The sequence below is a fragment of the Artibeus jamaicensis genome, unplaced genomic scaffold (assembly GCF_021234435.1).
Source record: "Artibeus jamaicensis isolate MK-2021 breed Jamaican fruit bat unplaced genomic scaffold, CSHL_Jam_final contig_241, whole genome shotgun sequence".
Classification (NCBI taxonomy): domain Eukaryota; kingdom Metazoa; phylum Chordata; class Mammalia; order Chiroptera; family Phyllostomidae; genus Artibeus; species Artibeus jamaicensis.
The window spans coordinates 4822339-4839664 of NW_026521509.1; the positions used below are offsets into that span (position 1 = coordinate 4822339).

Genomic DNA, 17326 nt, shown 5'->3' on the forward strand with positions numbered 1-17326 from the left:
TAGTGTAAGAGGCAGGATAATGTGATGATAACACTCTTGGAAATAAAATCGAATAGATAGACCTGGGTATGAATTCTGGTTCTTTGCCAACTGGTGAGGCCTTGGTTGATTTACCAAATCTTTTGATCAGGTTTCCTCAGAATTGGGGATAGTTGTATTACTGAGGGATTGAATGAGAAAATGTTAAGTGCTTCCCAGTGAGCCTGGGACAAAAAAGAACTAAATACATAGTAATCATAGTTATTCTTAATTATTTGTAAAGGGATATTTTCTGCTTTAAGGACTTGAATAGCACACAAGCACAACCCTTTAAAGCATTCCAATTTCTATGTGAAAGAGGTGGTAAGTGGAAATTGGGACAGACATTGGAAGTGAATTATTTCAGAACTGGGGCATGAAAAGCCAGGAAGGGTTAGGGCAAGTATCTTTGAATTGGTTGCTTAAAACAGCAGGCACTCGGGGTGACTGCCGAGCATAAGTTCTGTGACTCTTTCCAACTTCTTGCTTCACCCTCTTAAGCTCTTGGAGAGGGGGAAATAAAGTGGTCAAACGGGCCCTGCCTTGCCCCTGTCTCACCACACGGGGGAGCACGTAGGCACTTAGATACCGGCATGGTGACGTCACAATAACTGAGGCGGGGCCTCGCAACGAGGTGAGGCGGTGATACTGCCCCACCTCGAAGTCAGAGTCATTTTCTTCTTCCACTCACTTCAGGCCTGTTGGCGGAGGAAAGGTCAGATGACAACCTAAAACTCAGCCAGCCAAGCCCACAGCTGTGATCGCTGGTGAGGTCAACTTCAGCAAGCTGGAGGCATTAATAATCTTCTTTAAGTAGCCCTCGTTTAGTTTTCTCATTCTCATCTTGATAGAGGGGTATGTCGAGTTACCGGTCAAGCTGAGAAAAACCAGAAACATCCTACAGCCTCCTACCACAGCACTATAGTTAATGGTGCCAATTCCATCAAAACGCTTAGTCATCAGCCAACCAGTTGGCTGCCAGCTCATCATCCATCAACCAGTCCTCAGCCAACCAGGCACTAATCAACAGAGTATGATCCAATCAGGCACCAGCAAGCTAGGCACTAATATGAACTCACTGGACATGAACCAACCAAGCACAAGCCTACCTGACATGAATCCACTGGGCATGAAACAACCAATTGTGAGTCAACCACGTACGGGCCAACCAGGAATTACTGAGCCAGAAATGAGCCAACCAGGCTCCATCCAGCCTAGTGTGAGACAACTATTCATAAGCAAATTATATAAAGGCCAATACAGTACAAGTGAACTAGACATGAAACAACCAGACCTGAGTGAATTCGGCATGAGTCAACTGCACCTAGGCCAGAGCCAATCCATCATGATTGAACCAAGTATGAAGAAACCAGACCTGAGTGAATTCAGCAAGAGTCAACTGCACCTAGGCCAGAGCCAATCCATCATTATTGAACCAAGTATGAAGAAACCAGACCTGAGTGAATTCAGCAAGAGTCAACTGCACCTAGGCCAGAGCCGATCCATCAAGACTGAACCAAGTATGAAGAAACCAGACCTGAGTGAATTCAGCATGAGTCAACTGCACCTAGGCCAGAGCCAATCCATTATGATTGAACCAGGTATGAAGAAACCAGACTTGAGTGAATTCGGCAAGAGTCAACTGCACCTAGGCCAGAGTCGATCCATCAAGACTGAACCAGGTATGAAGCAACCAGACCTGAGTGAATTCGGCATGAGTCAACTGCACCTAGGCCAGAGCCGCTCTATCATGATTGAACCGGGTATGAAGCAACCAGACCTGAGTGAATCCAGCATGGGGCAACTGCAAATACGTGGGAGACAATCCATCTGGAGTAAGCCAGGTCCGAAGCAACCACACCAGAGCAAATCAGGCATAAGTCAACCACAGGTAGGCTGGAGCCAGTCCACCCCAAGTGAACCAGGTATTAAGCAACCACACCAGAGCAAATTAGGCATGAGTCAACCACAGGTAGGCCAGAGTCAGTCCACTCGGAGTGTACCAGGTATGAGGCAGGCAAGCACAAGCCAATCAGGTATACGTGAACCACACATGAAGCAACCGAACCCAACAAGCCCAAGCCCATCAGGCGGGAAGCAACCAAGCATGAACTTTTTCCAAATAAGATCTGCAGAGGCTCGAGACTGCATGAAACTTCTGCATTTAATTCAAGTAAGTTTTTTCTCCCTTGTTCCCTGGAGCTTTGTGGCATTAGTTTAGGGCTTAAAGAGCGAATAGGCTAGGCTCAAATCCCAGTTCTACTAATTATGACCTGTGTACACAACCTTTTGGAAGTTACTTTAACCTCTCTAAGCTTCAATTTCCACATTGAAAATCAATAACATAGTACTATCTATATCAAGAGATTGTTGTAATGACGCAGTAACATAAAATGATTACACATGAATTGCTTGACTTATAATAGGAGGCTCAAAAAGTCAGGCAGCCTAGCTGGTATAGCTCAGTGGATTGAGTGGAGGACTGCAAACCAAGGCATCGAGGTTCGATTCCCAGTCAGGGCACATGCCTGGGTTGTGGCCAGGTCCCCAGTAGGGGGCACGTGGAAGGCAACTACACATTGATGTTTCTGTCCCTCTCTTTCACCCCCCCTTATCCTCTCTCTGAAAATAAATAAATAAAATTTTTATAAAAACCTTTTCTTAAAAAAAGTCAGGCAGAAACCAATTCATGTAAATTTCAGGGACCTAATGCCGTTGTCCCTCCTGGGGAAGTTTTAACTTTAAAAAAGGATATTAGAGAAAACAAGTGCTTAACTCAAACAAATGACCTGTTAGTAACAGAATTTCAGGTATCGATGTCTAAGGTTTTAGGGTAGAGAGTCTTGTTGCTTTTAAGGCCACACCTACTTGTACAAGCTAATGTTTGTCCAGAAAACAATATTCATCCACAACAAATTTTCCATACAATTTCAGACAGTTCTTTGACTCCTGAAGCCTATCTATTGATAGTCTCCAAGTGTCCAAAGAGCTAGGTTAAAATTTCCTAATTTAAAAGTTCAGCCCTGGCTGGTGTGGCTCAGTGGATTGAGCACAGGCCTGTGAACCGAAGGGTCTCCGGTTCAGTTCCTGGTCAGGGCACATGCCTGGGTTGCAGGCCAGGTCACTAGTAGGGGGCATGTGAGAGGCAACCACACATGGAAGTTTCTTCTCTCCCTCTCTTTCTCCGTCCCTTCCCCTCTGTCTAAAATTAAATAAATAAAATCTTTTAAAAAATTAAAGTTCATTATAATGGTTTTCCTGAAAATAATTCTAAGATAGTAATGGGGACAAACGAAAAGCCACAGTCACTGTACTGAAGTTCTGCAGCACTCAAGGCAATCCTTTATGTGATGCACAATGTAAAGAATTCCATATAGTAGCCTAGATTTTTAATAGAGTAAATATGTGGCTGGAAAATGTTTCCAGCTACTAATTTATATACTTTAAGTCAGACCAAGTTTCTATTTCCTTAGAGAATGTGTTTTAATGGACAAAACAAACTTCCATTTGTGGAAATGATGCTAGGAGCCTTCACAGATCTATTAATAATGAGTTATTTAGCCCTCTTTGCCTTCCATTCTTTTCTATCTTCACGAGTTCTTACATCATTGGCCTAAGTGGTACTAATCTGCACTTAGATCATCCATCAAAATGCTATGCCCAACAGCTTAATTATTCCACAAGAACACTTTTTCCAGGTAGCATGTAATTTCAAGCCATTTTTATAACCTTAGTATGTGACATTTGGTTGGCAACTAATAAATTTACTGTTGAATGATGGTGAATCTCCATATGGAAAACTCACCTTCCTTAGCTTTGCAAACAGTGCCCGTTGCTATGACCAGGAGAAAGGTACATTATGAGACCCTCTCACTTCAATGAACCTTTATCTGTGGATTTCCTGCCTATATTTACTTTCAAATTTGCCTCAAGTTCTTGAATGTACATTTAGCTTTTCTTGGTAATAACTTTAGTGAGTATTTGCTGTAGAAAGATAATATTCTAGAAAAGATAAAGTAACTACTCCACATCATAGGTATGCATATAATGATTGATTAGCTTTGGGCTTCATGTACCTCTCCAATACATAGACATCCATTTACCTAACTCCTTTTCATTGCTTAAGTCTGCAAAATGTTACCTCTTTGCAAGGAAATTTAGGAGAGTTTACCACCTTACTAATTCATTCCTTAGCTGAGTGTTTTGCAGGTTTTATTTAATGTCCTGCCACTAAAATTCTTCCAAGTATCCTCTGTGTGCACCCATTTTATCCTATTCTTAATCCCCAACCCATGGCATGACTTAGGGATCTAGTCATTTCATGGCTCAACAGCCAAAACTTCTTGCTTACCAGGCTTTCCATTTATATATATTCCATTTCTTTCCATAATGTATTGTATGGTGACTGTACTTACTGTATGGTAACAATACTGTATTGCATTTTTAAAAGTTGCTAAGAGACCTTAAAAGTTCTCGTGACAAGAAAAAAAGCAACTATATGCAGTGATTAATGTTAACTACACATTTTTTATTGTTCAAGTACACTTTTCTGCCTCCCCCCAACGCCTCCCCACCATTCCCCACCACCCCAGCCCTCGCCACATTTTAAAAAAGATTTTGTTAATTTATTTTTAAAGAGAGGGAGAGAAACATCAATATGCAGTTCCCTCTTACACATCCCCAACTGGGGGCCTGACCTGGCCTGCAACCCAGGCATATGCCCTGACTGGGAATCAGTTCGGTGACCCTTTGCCTCTCAGACCAGCACTCAATTCGCTGAGCCACACCATCCTGGGCTGTGTTAACTTATTGTGGTAATAATTTATATATATATATATATACATATATATATATATACACACACACACATATATATATATCAAATTATTATTTTGTACACTTTGGACTAACACAGTGTTATATGTCAATTATATCTCAATAAAACTGAAAAAATAAAATAAAATAAATTAAGACAGCAAGAGTAACTATTTTTATAATCTGCAAGTGGGGATGGCTTTCCAAGGGTGAAATCCAAACCACGAATAATTAATTTGACTGTGTACAAAAAAATGCCATTGTAAAAAAAGCCTGATAAAACAAAGTCTAAAGTTAAATGGAGAAAAAAGCCTCTCAGGCAACAGGGCAGACTTGTCTGTCAAGTGTATGAGCTTTATAATAGTCGATGTATTATTGACTCTGTGACATCTACCTGGAGTGCTTAGAAAACTCTTGAGCTTCTCTTCCTAATTTCTGGTTGCATTTAAGTCTAGTTACCTGGACAATTGACTTTCATATGAGTGAAGTTTCAGCATAGTTAATTTTTCTATATATACTCCTTTGTTGTATGTGCCGTTTTAGATTTCGAGTTAACCCCAGAAGACTGGGGTTAAGTCTTACTTTTCATACTACCTAGAACATTGTATATTAATAAACACTGGATAAAAACTTTATGATAATCATCTTAAGAATTCATTAATAAACCATAAACTAAAAGGTTTCTTTATTTTGACAGGAATCGGCTGCCTCTGAGAACATGTTGCATGTAGTGAAGTTAACAGCAGAGGGTAAGGTGTTCTATGGTATTTTCAGCACTAGACTAAGAAATGGGCCATAGGCGTGCACACAGTTCTACTTCCACTTATACTTACTTATATTCCATAAATTGAATATCATTTAATTTTCATTCATCTCAAAATGCTAATTTCCCTTGTGATTTCTTCTTTGAGCCATTGGTTAAGTATGCGCTGTATTTGTGAATTTCCTAGTTTCCTCCTTGTGTTTCTAGTTTCATTCCATTGACTGGAAAAGATACTTTGTATGATTTCAGTCTTACAATTTATTAAGACTTTTTTGTGGCCTAACATATGGTCTATCTTGGATAAACTTCCATGAGCACTATTCTGTTTTGGGGAAGAATGTAATGTAGATTTCTGGTAGGTCCACTTGATCTGTAATATTGTTAGATAATCTATTGATTTATTATTCTTCTGTCCAATTCAATACAATATTGAAATTGGGGTATTGAAGTTTCCTTTTACCATTACATAATATCCTGCTATTATTGTAGAGCTGCCTTTGTCTTCTATTTTGTCAATATTTGGTTATACATTTTGAAGCAACAATGATACTTACTGTATAAGTGTTTATAAATGTTACATATTATTTTTTATTGTTTTTCAAGTACAGTTGTCTCCATTTTCCCTCTTCCACTCCCTGGTGCCCACCCATCCACGTCTCCCACCCTCGATCCTATCTCCTTTGACTTTGTCCATGTGTCCTTCATACATGTTCCTTGATGGCCCTTCCCCTATTATCCCTCTTCCCCTCCCCTCTGGTTACTGCCAGTTTGTGCTTCCAACACTTGGCTACTGTAAATTGTGCTGCTCTGAACATTGGAGCACCTCAAGGTTCTTTTGGATTGGTGTTTCAGGGTTCTTATTCCCAGCAGTGGAATTGCCAGGTCAAAAGGCCATTCCGTTTTTAGTTTTCTGAGGAAACTCCATACTGTTTTCCACAGTAGCTGCACCAGTCTGCATTCCCACCGACAGTGCACTAGGGTTCCTCTTTCTCCACAGCCTCTCCAACACTTGTTGTTTGTTGATTTATTGATGGTAGCCATTTTGACAGGTGTGAGGTAGTATCTCATAGTGGTTTTACTTATTTTTATTTATTTTTTAAATTTTTAAAAATTATTTTCATTTTTTTAAGATTTTAATTTATTTATCTTTAGAGGGGAAGGAAAGGAGAGAGGGAGAGAAATATCAATGTATGGTTGCCTCTCATGGGTCCCCTGCTGGGAACTGGCCCGCAACCCAGGCATGTGCCCCAACTGGGAATTGAACCGATGAAATGACCCTTTGCTTAGCAGGGCTGCACTCAATCCACTGAGCTACACCAGCCAGGGCTACCTCTGTCTTTTGATTAGAGCATTTGATCCATTTACACTTTTAATTACTGATAAGGAGGGACTTCTGCCATTTGCTATTTGTGTTCTATATGTGATATAGATTTTTGTCCCCTTTCTTCATGTTTAGTTGATTTTTATAGTGAAATATTTTTTTTACTCCCTTCTCATTTTCATATGTGTATAGTCTATAGATATTTTCTTTGTGGTTATATTGGGGGTTACATTTACCATTCTAAAGCTATAACAATCCACTTTGAACTTATACCAGCAGAACATCAACTATATACAAAAACTTCACATCTCCATTCCCCCATTTTAGGTCATGGATGTCAGATTACATGCTTATAGATTCTGTGCCCAATAACATACATTATTAATGTTATGCACATGTCTGTCATATTATGTAAATAAAAAGTGGAGTTACAAACAATATTAAAATAACACTAGTTCTTACAATTCCCCATTTATTTACCTAGGTACCTTTACCTTTATTTCTTCAAATGGCTTTAAGTGGTAGCTCTTGGCTTCCTTTCATTTGAACCTGAAGAACTGCTTTTAGCATTTTATGTAGGGCAGTTCTAATGGTAATAAACTCCTTCAGAGTTTTTTGTAGGGGAGTGTGGGATGTCTTCATTTCACCTCCTTTGAACACATACACAACGGTTTTGGTGTATATAGATTTCTTGGTTCACAAGTTCCCCTTGCCCTCAGCACTTTGATTATATCAACACACTGCCTCTAGCCTCCAAAGTTTCTGATTAGAAACTGGTTGATAATCCTATTGGGGGTTCATTGTATGGAACCAATTACTTCTTCCTTGTTGCTTTCAAGATTTTATCTTCGGCTTTGGCTTTCAACAGTGTGATTATAATGTGTCTTGTTGATATTTTTTGGTTTATACTACTTGAGTTTATTGAGTTTATTAAATTTGTAGGTTCATGCATTGAATCAAAATTGGGAAGTTTTCAGGCATTATTTCTTCAAATATTCTAGTTTCCTTCTTTTCTCTTTCCTTCTGTGTAGAATAATGTGTATGTTCATCCACTTGATGATGTTCCACAGATCCCTGAAGTTGTTTTCTTTTTACCTTTTTTTTGTTTGTTTCTCAGACTTGATCATTTCAATTATCCTGTGTACAAGTTTGCTGATTCTTTTTCTTGCTTGCTCAATTACGGTTTTGAACCACTACAGTGAATGTCAGTGGTTTTTCATGTCAGTTCCTATACTTTTTCCCTTTAAAAATACTTAATGGGGTTAACTTTTATAATTTCTATTTCTGTACTCATATTCTTACTTTGTTCATACAATTTTCCTGTTTTGTGCACATCTTCCTTTAGCTTTTTGAGATGCTTTAGTTGGTAGAGGTTAGAAAAATGGTGGCCAACTTCCAAGCCATATATCCTCACTGTTCAGAGCATCAATGTGAGACCAGAGCTCAGAAATGCAATATTTGAAAGGTAAATTCCTTATGAAACCATGGCTCCAGTGAAACTGCTCCAGACATTCAGGTTGGTGTCCATGGCTGCCTACATGGAGCTGGCCAGTAGGAGCTAGGAAGCCACCAGTGGGCTGATGGCTGTATTTCACTGAACTGAATTGCAATGTACCAGCCAAGCTCTCCTCTGGAAGTTGCAAGTGTTCAAATAAACTCTAGAAGTCCAAAACGGTCACTTCAGTTGCTCCCAGAACAACTGTTGTATGGATGAAGAGCTGAATTCCTGGTGCTGCCTCCTCTACCACCTTCCCTTTACTGTAAAATTTCTAACATATTGTATGTGAATTAATATTTCAGATTTATTAAGAGATGGCTTTGGAGACCGTCCCCTTTTCTACTGCCTGATTGCGGAAGTATTCAGTAAACAAACACCATCAGGTAAAATAAACCTTCCTCCTCCAATTTAATCTGGCATACATTTTGTCTACCCTGGAAACAAAATACAGTTTGATAGAATATAATTACTATTCAGCAGAAGAGAGGTGTGTAAATACATAAACTCAAGGTTTTGTTTTTTTTTAAAGAAAATGTATGGTGTGTACTTATATGTTTGTGTATTCCTAGAAAATTTTTGGAAGAATATATTCCACACTGTTAAAAGATGGCTTATCTCTTCAAGTTTGTACTCTAAGGGACTTAAACGTTCTACATGATGCATTTCTGTATTGTTTGAAATTTTGTCCAGTGAACTTTTATTATTTTAATAGTTTAAAAACACACACAAAGATAGTTCCTCTTGGAGGAAGGAACATTCTAAGTCCAAAGCATTAACCTCTTTGTACCCACTCTTCCCTCTTCCTAGGCCAAGGCACTGCTGGATTTACCATGTACTACATTACATATGATGCCTGGACTGGCAAGTTACTTTACATAGAGGACTTCTTTGTCACACTACCTTTCCGAGGTCAAGCTACACTTATTATTTTATGGATTAAAATGGTGTGTTTTAATTTAAGGAGTAAAGATGGGGCTTTAGCCCTGGCTGGTATAGCTCAGGGGCTGGGAACGTGGCCTGGGAGCGTGGGAGCGCAGTTCAATTCCCAGTCAGGGCACATGCCTGGGTTGCAGGCCAGTTCCCAGTAGGGGACACACGAGAGGCAACCATACATTGATATTTCTCTCCCTCTCTCCTTCCCTTCCCCTCTAAAGATAAATAAATAAAATCTTTTTTTTTAAAGATGGGGCTTTAGTATAAGTAGGACATTTAAGTTAGTGTATGGAATGTGCTTCTATTTCATGAGCCTGATCCCTCTCCTGGTTACCCTTGCATAAAGTGAAGACACAATCAGATTAGAAGAGTATTTCATTAGTTTCCATGCAGATTTTAATAAGCCAAGTTTTAATAGCTTTACTTTTACCTTTACAAAAATGCTTTCACATTTGGAGTTGGTTTCTCTAGAAAAGAATAAAAAAATACTCTGTGATTAGATGTTAGTGACAGGACTCATTTCCTCTTCATGGATCATTACGATAAATTAAAAATCCTTTTTATTACCTTTGGAACTAAATTTCAGTTAGGAAAAAGAGATATGAAAAACATTCAAGAGTAGTTACAACATAAGTTATTAAGACTATATAGCAGGATACTGGGGTTTCACATTTTATTGTTTTAAACTGAAACAATAACATGTTAAATGGAATTTTCTCATTTTACATTATATCTTTAAAAGGCCTAGGTATTGGAACTGCAATGCTGAAAAGCCTTAGTCAGGTATGTATTAAAATTAATATTCATATTTTATATGTTATCTTTATTTTATCGAGTATTATTATTTTATAGGGCCTAAATTAGATAATTTATCTCATCATTTGAATATAACCTGAAAATACACTTAAATCTTGTATTATATTGAACTGAATTTTCAACCCTAGCTGATGTGGCTCAGTGGATTGAGTGCCAGCCTGTGAATCACACGGTTGCCAGTTCAATTCCCAGTCAGGGCACATGCCTGAGTTGCAGTAGAGGGTGTGTGAGAGGCAACCACACACTGATGTTTCTCTCCCTCTCTTTCTCCCTCCCTTACCCTCTCTCTAAAAATAAATAACTAAATCTTTAAAAAAACAATTTTCAACTCAGATACTTATACAAATGATATTTGAGTTATATTTAATTAAACATTTATTTCTGTATAAACCACAACCACATTATACAGCTTTTTTTTTTGTCATAAAGAGGAAATAAGCAAAAGGCAGGTTAGGTGATTTTATCGATAAAATAGGTCTACCATATGAATATAAGAATAGTATAAAAGCAACATCCTTTTGTACTTTGAAAATATAATTTTAACTGTAACAGCATAATCAATAAAAAATTAAAAAAAAAGAAAATATAAATTTAGGTAAACTTTCCCTATAGACTAAAGGAAAAACAGTGCAATTGTATTCATAAAAGAACCAATGAGAGGACTTTGCAAATCCACTTTGGACTTTAAAAGGGTGTCTTAAAGCTAAACAGTAGGACTGTGTACGGAACTTCAGTAAAATAAATATGTTAATGAAGACTATGCTTTCAAGTAAAAGTAGTCTCTGTTTTTAAACAGATAGCCCTCAGAAACGAATGTAGCTGCATGCACTTCCGTGCTGTCATCGGGAAAGAGGCTTCTACTGACTCTCACACTCCTCATGGAGCTGCAGGCCTTTTCTCCAGGGAGGGCCGGTACCTGTTCAGGATTAACAAAGAAAAACTCCTGTACCTGGCAGGGGAACAGTGAAGAGCCCTCATCACAGCTTGTCCCAACATCTCAATGTCTCCTGACTCTAAGAGCAGGTTGACTTTGAGTGTTGTACAATAAAGCAAGTGACTCAACTTTGGTTTGTATGAGTCTTTTACTTTGAAACAGATTTTGCAGATAGAGTCATCTCTCCATTATCCAAACTGACATGCTAATGGCACAGCTGACGATCCAAAAGAGCGCATAATGCAAACATCACTTCCACTTGGCTTTAGGATATTGATTTTTTACCTACCATAATCTCGCTAAATGTAAGATGCTTATATTTTGACATTTTAACATATCTGAAATTGAGATATTTCTAACAACTGGCAGCATGTTTTTCTTAGAGGTAAATAATGTGTCTTAGATTTGATGAATACGAATGTGCTTGATTATAAATAAATGTGAGGGACAAAAATCATTTAAAATAATGTTGCTAAATTTTAAAGAGCTCGCTTAGGAAAAACTAATAAGTGCTTCCCCACTTTGAGATACTCAAGTAGCACCACCTCTGTGACATCAGATTCACTGCAAAACTACATTTCATCTTTGAGCTCTATAGTTCTTTGCTTCTACTTAGGGTAGATGATACATAAATTGCTGTATTTGTATATGTTCCCATCCTTTCTAGAATATAAGCCCTTTGATAGAATTCTAATTATTTTTGCACCCTGTCTTATAACCAGCATGATAGAATATGTGAGTTTGTACTATGTACCAGGGTATGTTATGGGCATAAAAGCTACACAAAGATGACTCAGTCATACCCACTAGTAGGTATCAAGTGGTGCCCTACTGTAAAAAAAATACTAGTTTTAGTTTTATAATAAATTGTATGGACTATCACAGCTATAAGTCCCAAGTGTCTGAGAATGTAGAAGAGACAGCATCTGAATTCAAAAGAGTGACACTGGAATTGGGACTGAAGGAAAAGGAAGGTGGACTATGGAACAGGATGAGACAGAAAAAGATTCTAAGAGAAGATCCCAGCATAGGCAGAGAGGGGAATAGAAGAACAAAGCACATTCAAGAAGCAAGTGGTGTGTATTAAAGATAAAATATGCCCTGGCTAGTGTAGCTCAGTGGATTGAGCGCGGGCCTGTGAACCAAAGGATCACAGTTCGATTCCCAGTCAGGGCATATGCCTGGGTTGTAGGCTGCTTCCCTGAAGGCCAGTTCCCAGCAGGGGATGCAGGAGAGGCAACCATACATTGATGTTTCTCTCCCTCTCTCCTTTCCTTCCCTTCCCCCTCTAAAGATGAATAAAATCTTTTTTTAAAAGGTTTTAAAAAGATAAAATATAACATACATTGGCAGTAGGGTGCAGGGGAGAAGATAGGATTAAATTCTAGCTGGTTATCATACATGAAGGACCTTGTCTACAGGCTAAGGAGTCTTTGGTTCTGTAGGCAATGGTGAACAACTGAAGATTTCAGAAAGATAATTTATGCCTATAGACAACTACAGCAAAATAATATGGCACACAGGTTAGAGCACAGGTGGCAAACACAAGGCCCATGGGTCGAATCCAGCCCTCCACCTTGTTTTATCCGGCCTGGCACCTTATTTCTACCCAGCAGCAGCACCGAGCTCTCACTTAACTGTTCAGGAGTAGTTACATTTACACAGTGCCGACATTACATTCAGCCCTTTGAAGGCAACCACAAGACTGATGTGGCCCCCGGTGAAGATGAGTTTGACACCCCTGGGTTAGAAGAATAGGGTAGCAGACACTGCATGTTAGCTCAAATTCAGTAGTCATTCTAAATCCCTTACCACTTGCCTTCCTTATCATAGAAAACATATGATTTGCCAATCTCCCTTGAGCTGCCTGTGGCTATATAAGCTCTAGTCAAGATATACATAGATGACTTCTGAGAGAGGTTCTAAGAAAGCACTTAGTTTTCTAATAAATGGGGGTTGGAAGCATCTGGTACACATTTTGTGCTAATTCTTCTTACTTTGAGTGTGCATGTGTTCTCCAGAAGTGCAGTAGCCATTTTGTGAATACAGGGTAACAAATTAACATGCTAAAGACCAGAGTGGAGCCCTGGCTGGAGTGGCTCAGTGGATTGAGCATGGGCCTGTGAACCAAAGGGTTGTTAGTTCGATTCCCAGTCAGGACACATGCCTGGGTTGTGGGCCAGTTCCCCAGTAGGGGGCACACAAGAGGCAAACCCACATGGATGTTTCTCGCCCCCTTCTTGTTTCTCTAAAAATAAATAAATAAAATCTTGAAACAAATAAAAATAAATAAATAAAATCTTTAAAGAAGACAAACACACCAGAGCGGAGAGAAATGTCTAGGGGCTTCATGGCACCAATGAGATGCAGTCCCAACACTGCACGGCCCAACTGCAGGCTTGAAACAGGCTCTTATTCATTTAACCTGCTACTAACTGACTTACTGTTACTTGCAAGAAGGCATTCTGAAGTGACGGAGAGCGAGATTTAGAGCAAGCAGATTAACTGGAAGGTTGCTGTAGTAATAATTCAGGAAAGTGATTAAAACTTGAATGAGGGCAAGAAGAGAAGGTAGAACAGATATGAGGAACTTAAGGAGAGAGAGGTAGAGACAACTTACTTTGAGGCATATTGACATTGGGGCTATGTATGGGATCTACTATGGATATAACTAATAAATAACCAGAAAGAAAGCTCTACAGCTCTGGAGAAATATGGGAGCTGGACATATAAGTAATAAGGACATAGAAATGTTGCCTGCAGCCAGTGAACTATGTTAAAGGAAAACAAAAGGGCATACTGAGTGAGGAGAAAAGACTAGGGATAGAACCTGAGTAGCCTCAGCGTGTAAGGGTTTAGAGCAAGAGAAGCAGGAATAACAGAGAACAAAGGAGGAGTGCATTGCAAGGAGGGAGCGGCCAATAGTGAATCACTGCAGGGAATTCAAGTACATACAAAAGCCAGGGTGTCACAAGTCAGGAATTGAAAGTGAGGAAGATAGTGGCATTCACTACTTTTTTATGCAACATGACAATTATAGCATAAAGAAAAGGTAGCTGAGAGGAAGAGGCAGGCTTAGGGAAAGGTTTTTGTTATTGCTGTTTTTAGATAAAGATCAGAAGTTAATTAGACATTGAAGAAAGGGAATGAGTGAAAAGAAAAACCAAGGATTGGAGGTACGCTACGGTGCTGGACAACATGGAAGGAAAGGGAGCTGCAAACCAAACAGAAGCACTGGCCTCGGAAAAGGGGGTGGCTGAAAAGACGCAAGTCTTGAAGGCAGATGTGCAGAAGCTGTGAATGGTTACAACTGATAGTTGATGTTTTTTCTCTAAGTAACAGGAGGCACAATCATCTTCGGCTGATATAGGAGGCCTGAGACTGAAAGGAAACCACCCAGGAACCGGTCTAAGCCCCGGTCTCAACAGCACTAGAGGTCCCATGGAGCATATGGTCCCCTGAAAGTTACAGGTGTTTCTGGACATTTAAGAGGAGTCAATATTAATAAAACAAAGAGACAAAGTCAACCCCAAGTGTCATAAAATATGTATAGTTTATTCCAGCTCTGGGAAATGAAAAAATAGAAGGACAGGGAACATGTCCTTTCACACACCATTCTAATTTAGCTGGCATTCATTAGAAAAAGCTAAAGCAAATATATATGTGTATATGGATTTATATATACACATACATATTTTTTTCAGGTTTCAGTATCATAAGTATTCACATATTTACTCTATTTTTTATAAACACCCTTAAAATTCATCAAATGCATCCTAATAGTACTACTTCTGCCTCTTCACCAATCATTTCATATTGTTTGGGCTGCATTTCCTGTTTGTATTTAATCATTTCTGTGATTGGTCAACCTATACATTAGAAAGTGTGAAGAATAAATTTGCTTTAAAGTGATGCTTTATGTGTCAATTACCCACAACATGATTTTTTTCATTATTATTTGGAACTTCACACATCTGTAGTTCTCTGTGTAGACTGCTTCAGCTTCTAGTGCTGTACATATCTGCATCTTCTGGATGGGACTGCCCGTGATCCATGAGCTTGGGGTCAGGCACAGGGTGTGTAGCACCTGATAAAGTATTGAAACAAAACAAAAAATTAGTCGCTCATTTAAAAAACTGATCACAGGTACTAGGAATACGGCAGTAAAAATCATCAAAAATCTCTGCTAACATGGACATAACATTCAAGGTGGGTGAGAAAGAAAATAAGTGAAAGAAATAATATATCACATAGTGGTAAGTGCTGCGCAGAAAAATAAAACTGGGAAGGGCATATGGAGTGCTGGGGTGATCTGTGATGTTAAATGGCGGGGGGGGGCAGGGAAAGCCTTCTAGAAAAATGACAATTGAAGCACATGAAGGTGTCAACCCTGTAGATAGCTCAGGGAAATGCCTTCGAGGAGAAGACAGCAAATGTAATAGACCTGGGGCATGTTTGAGGAGCCACGAAATGGCCAGTATGGCTGGAAAGAGACTCAGCGAGATGTGGTGGGGGTGGGTGCAGTGAGGGTGGTAGGACATGTGGTCAGAAAACAATGGGATGCTGGGCCACAGAGGCCATAATAATGTTTCTCTTTTTTATTTTAAGTGAGAAGAGAAGGCTACTAGGTAGTTTTCAGGAGAGGAGTGACACAACGTGTGTTTTAAAAGACAACTCCTGGCTATGGGGAGAAGACTGTAAGGGGACAAGAGTGAAAGTGGTGAGGCTTTAATTAGGGCAGTAGCAGGGGATGTGGTGAGAAGGGACTGGATTATGGATAAATTCCAAAGGTAGAAAGGACAGAATTTCCTAAATGGATTGGATATGTTTTGTGAGATTCTTTAACTTGAGAAACTGCAAGAATGGAGTTGACATTTACTGAGATAGGGAAAAATGTGATAGAAGCAAATTTGGGGGAAGGCAAATGAAGTGTTAAATTTTAATGTTAAGTGTTAAGAAATAGACATCTGAGCACAAATATTGAATAAGCAACTAGCAATGGGAATCTGTAGACTTCAGGAGAGACCTGGGCCAGTTTATAAATTTTACAGTCTTAACCTACATACGGCATTTCAAACTATGGGGACTACATGAGAACATCTAGGGCCTCAGAGAAGAGGTCTAAGGACTGAACCCATTAGATACTCCAATTTTTTGAAGTTAAGAAAATTAGGAGATTGTAGCAGAGAAGATTGGAAGTGAAGAGCCAGTCCGTGAAGTAAGTGAACCAAGAACAAGTGGTATCCCAAAGGCCAAGTGAAGAGACTGAGGCAAGGAGGAGGGAATAATCACCTGCGTTAAAAGCTATGGACAGACAGATTGCATGAGGTGGACAATGACAAAGGATTCCTGGATTTAGCAACATGTGCATCACGGGTAATCTTCATAAACTGTGTGCCAGGCAAGATGCTATGTTATTTTCATGCATTACCTCAGAATACCACCCTGAGATAGATGATGCTCTTTATCCTTATTTTATCAATAGGAACATTTTAATTTAGAGAGGATTAGAAACTGCCAATGTCACTCAGCTGATAAGCAGTGGAACCAGGAATCAGTAAAATGGGGGTTAGGGTGGTAACAGTGCCATATAATTATGTTTAGTATTCAGTATAATAATGTGTACAAAGTTCTGCATAATAGGCAAAACCAACTATTTTTATATTTGCTTTGTGACATTAGAAAAATATTTTTCAGAAATTTATTTTTATTTTAATTATGTTTTTCAAAATCAGACCCTTTTAAAATGATTTTGTTACTTTTAGGAAACACACCTTTTTCTACAGAAAAATTTAATTTCCAGTTTTATGATGAAAACAAAGAGGAGAAATAGATTTATAATTATTTATTTGACACCTATCATTTCCCAAACATTTTATATTTTATAAAGTGTGATGAACCTATATGTAACATAACCAGCAAACATATTAAAAACAACCAGATCATTAGTAATCACTACCCATGGAAGTAATATACCTTTCCACAGGATACAGATGTTTAGTTTTAGGGGGTCTGCAGATAGAATTCATATGATTTATGAAATTGCATGGGAGAAATTATCTTTGTTTTCATTCACCTCTGACTAAAAATACACATTTCCTTCAATAATGACTGCAGGAAACAAATCACAATAGTATTAACAGCACCTTAGGTTTTTTTCATGAATAGAGATCACAGGTATTTTTGTATTACACTGCAGCTGCAGTTATCTTGAAATACTTGCACTTA

The 17326-nt window shown here is 38.8% G+C and overlaps 2 protein-coding genes across 2 annotated transcripts in view; one reads left to right on the plus strand and one right to left on the minus strand.

Moving 5' to 3' along the window:
• Window positions 1-946: 946 nt before the first annotated feature.
• Window positions 947-11131, plus strand: SATL1 (spermidine/spermine N1-acetyl transferase like 1). The gene is made up of 6 exons (XM_037133214.2): window positions 947-2191; window positions 5531-5582; window positions 8718-8798; window positions 9223-9324; window positions 10091-10131; window positions 10961-11131. Exons 1-6 carry the CDS (start codon window positions 947-949, stop codon window positions 11129-11131), a joined length of 1692 nt encoding a protein of 563 aa, XP_036989109.2.
• A 3501-nt stretch (window positions 11132-14632) lies between these two features.
• Window positions 14633-17326, minus strand: part of APOOL (apolipoprotein O like) — a 41726-nt gene continuing 39032 nt past the window's right edge. The window contains exon 9 of the mRNA XM_037133215.2: window positions 14633-15185. Within this exon, the coding sequence (XP_036989110.1) occupies window positions 15097-15185 (89 nt within the window). The 3' untranslated portion in view covers window positions 14633-15096. The remainder of the gene's footprint in view (window positions 15186-17326) is intronic.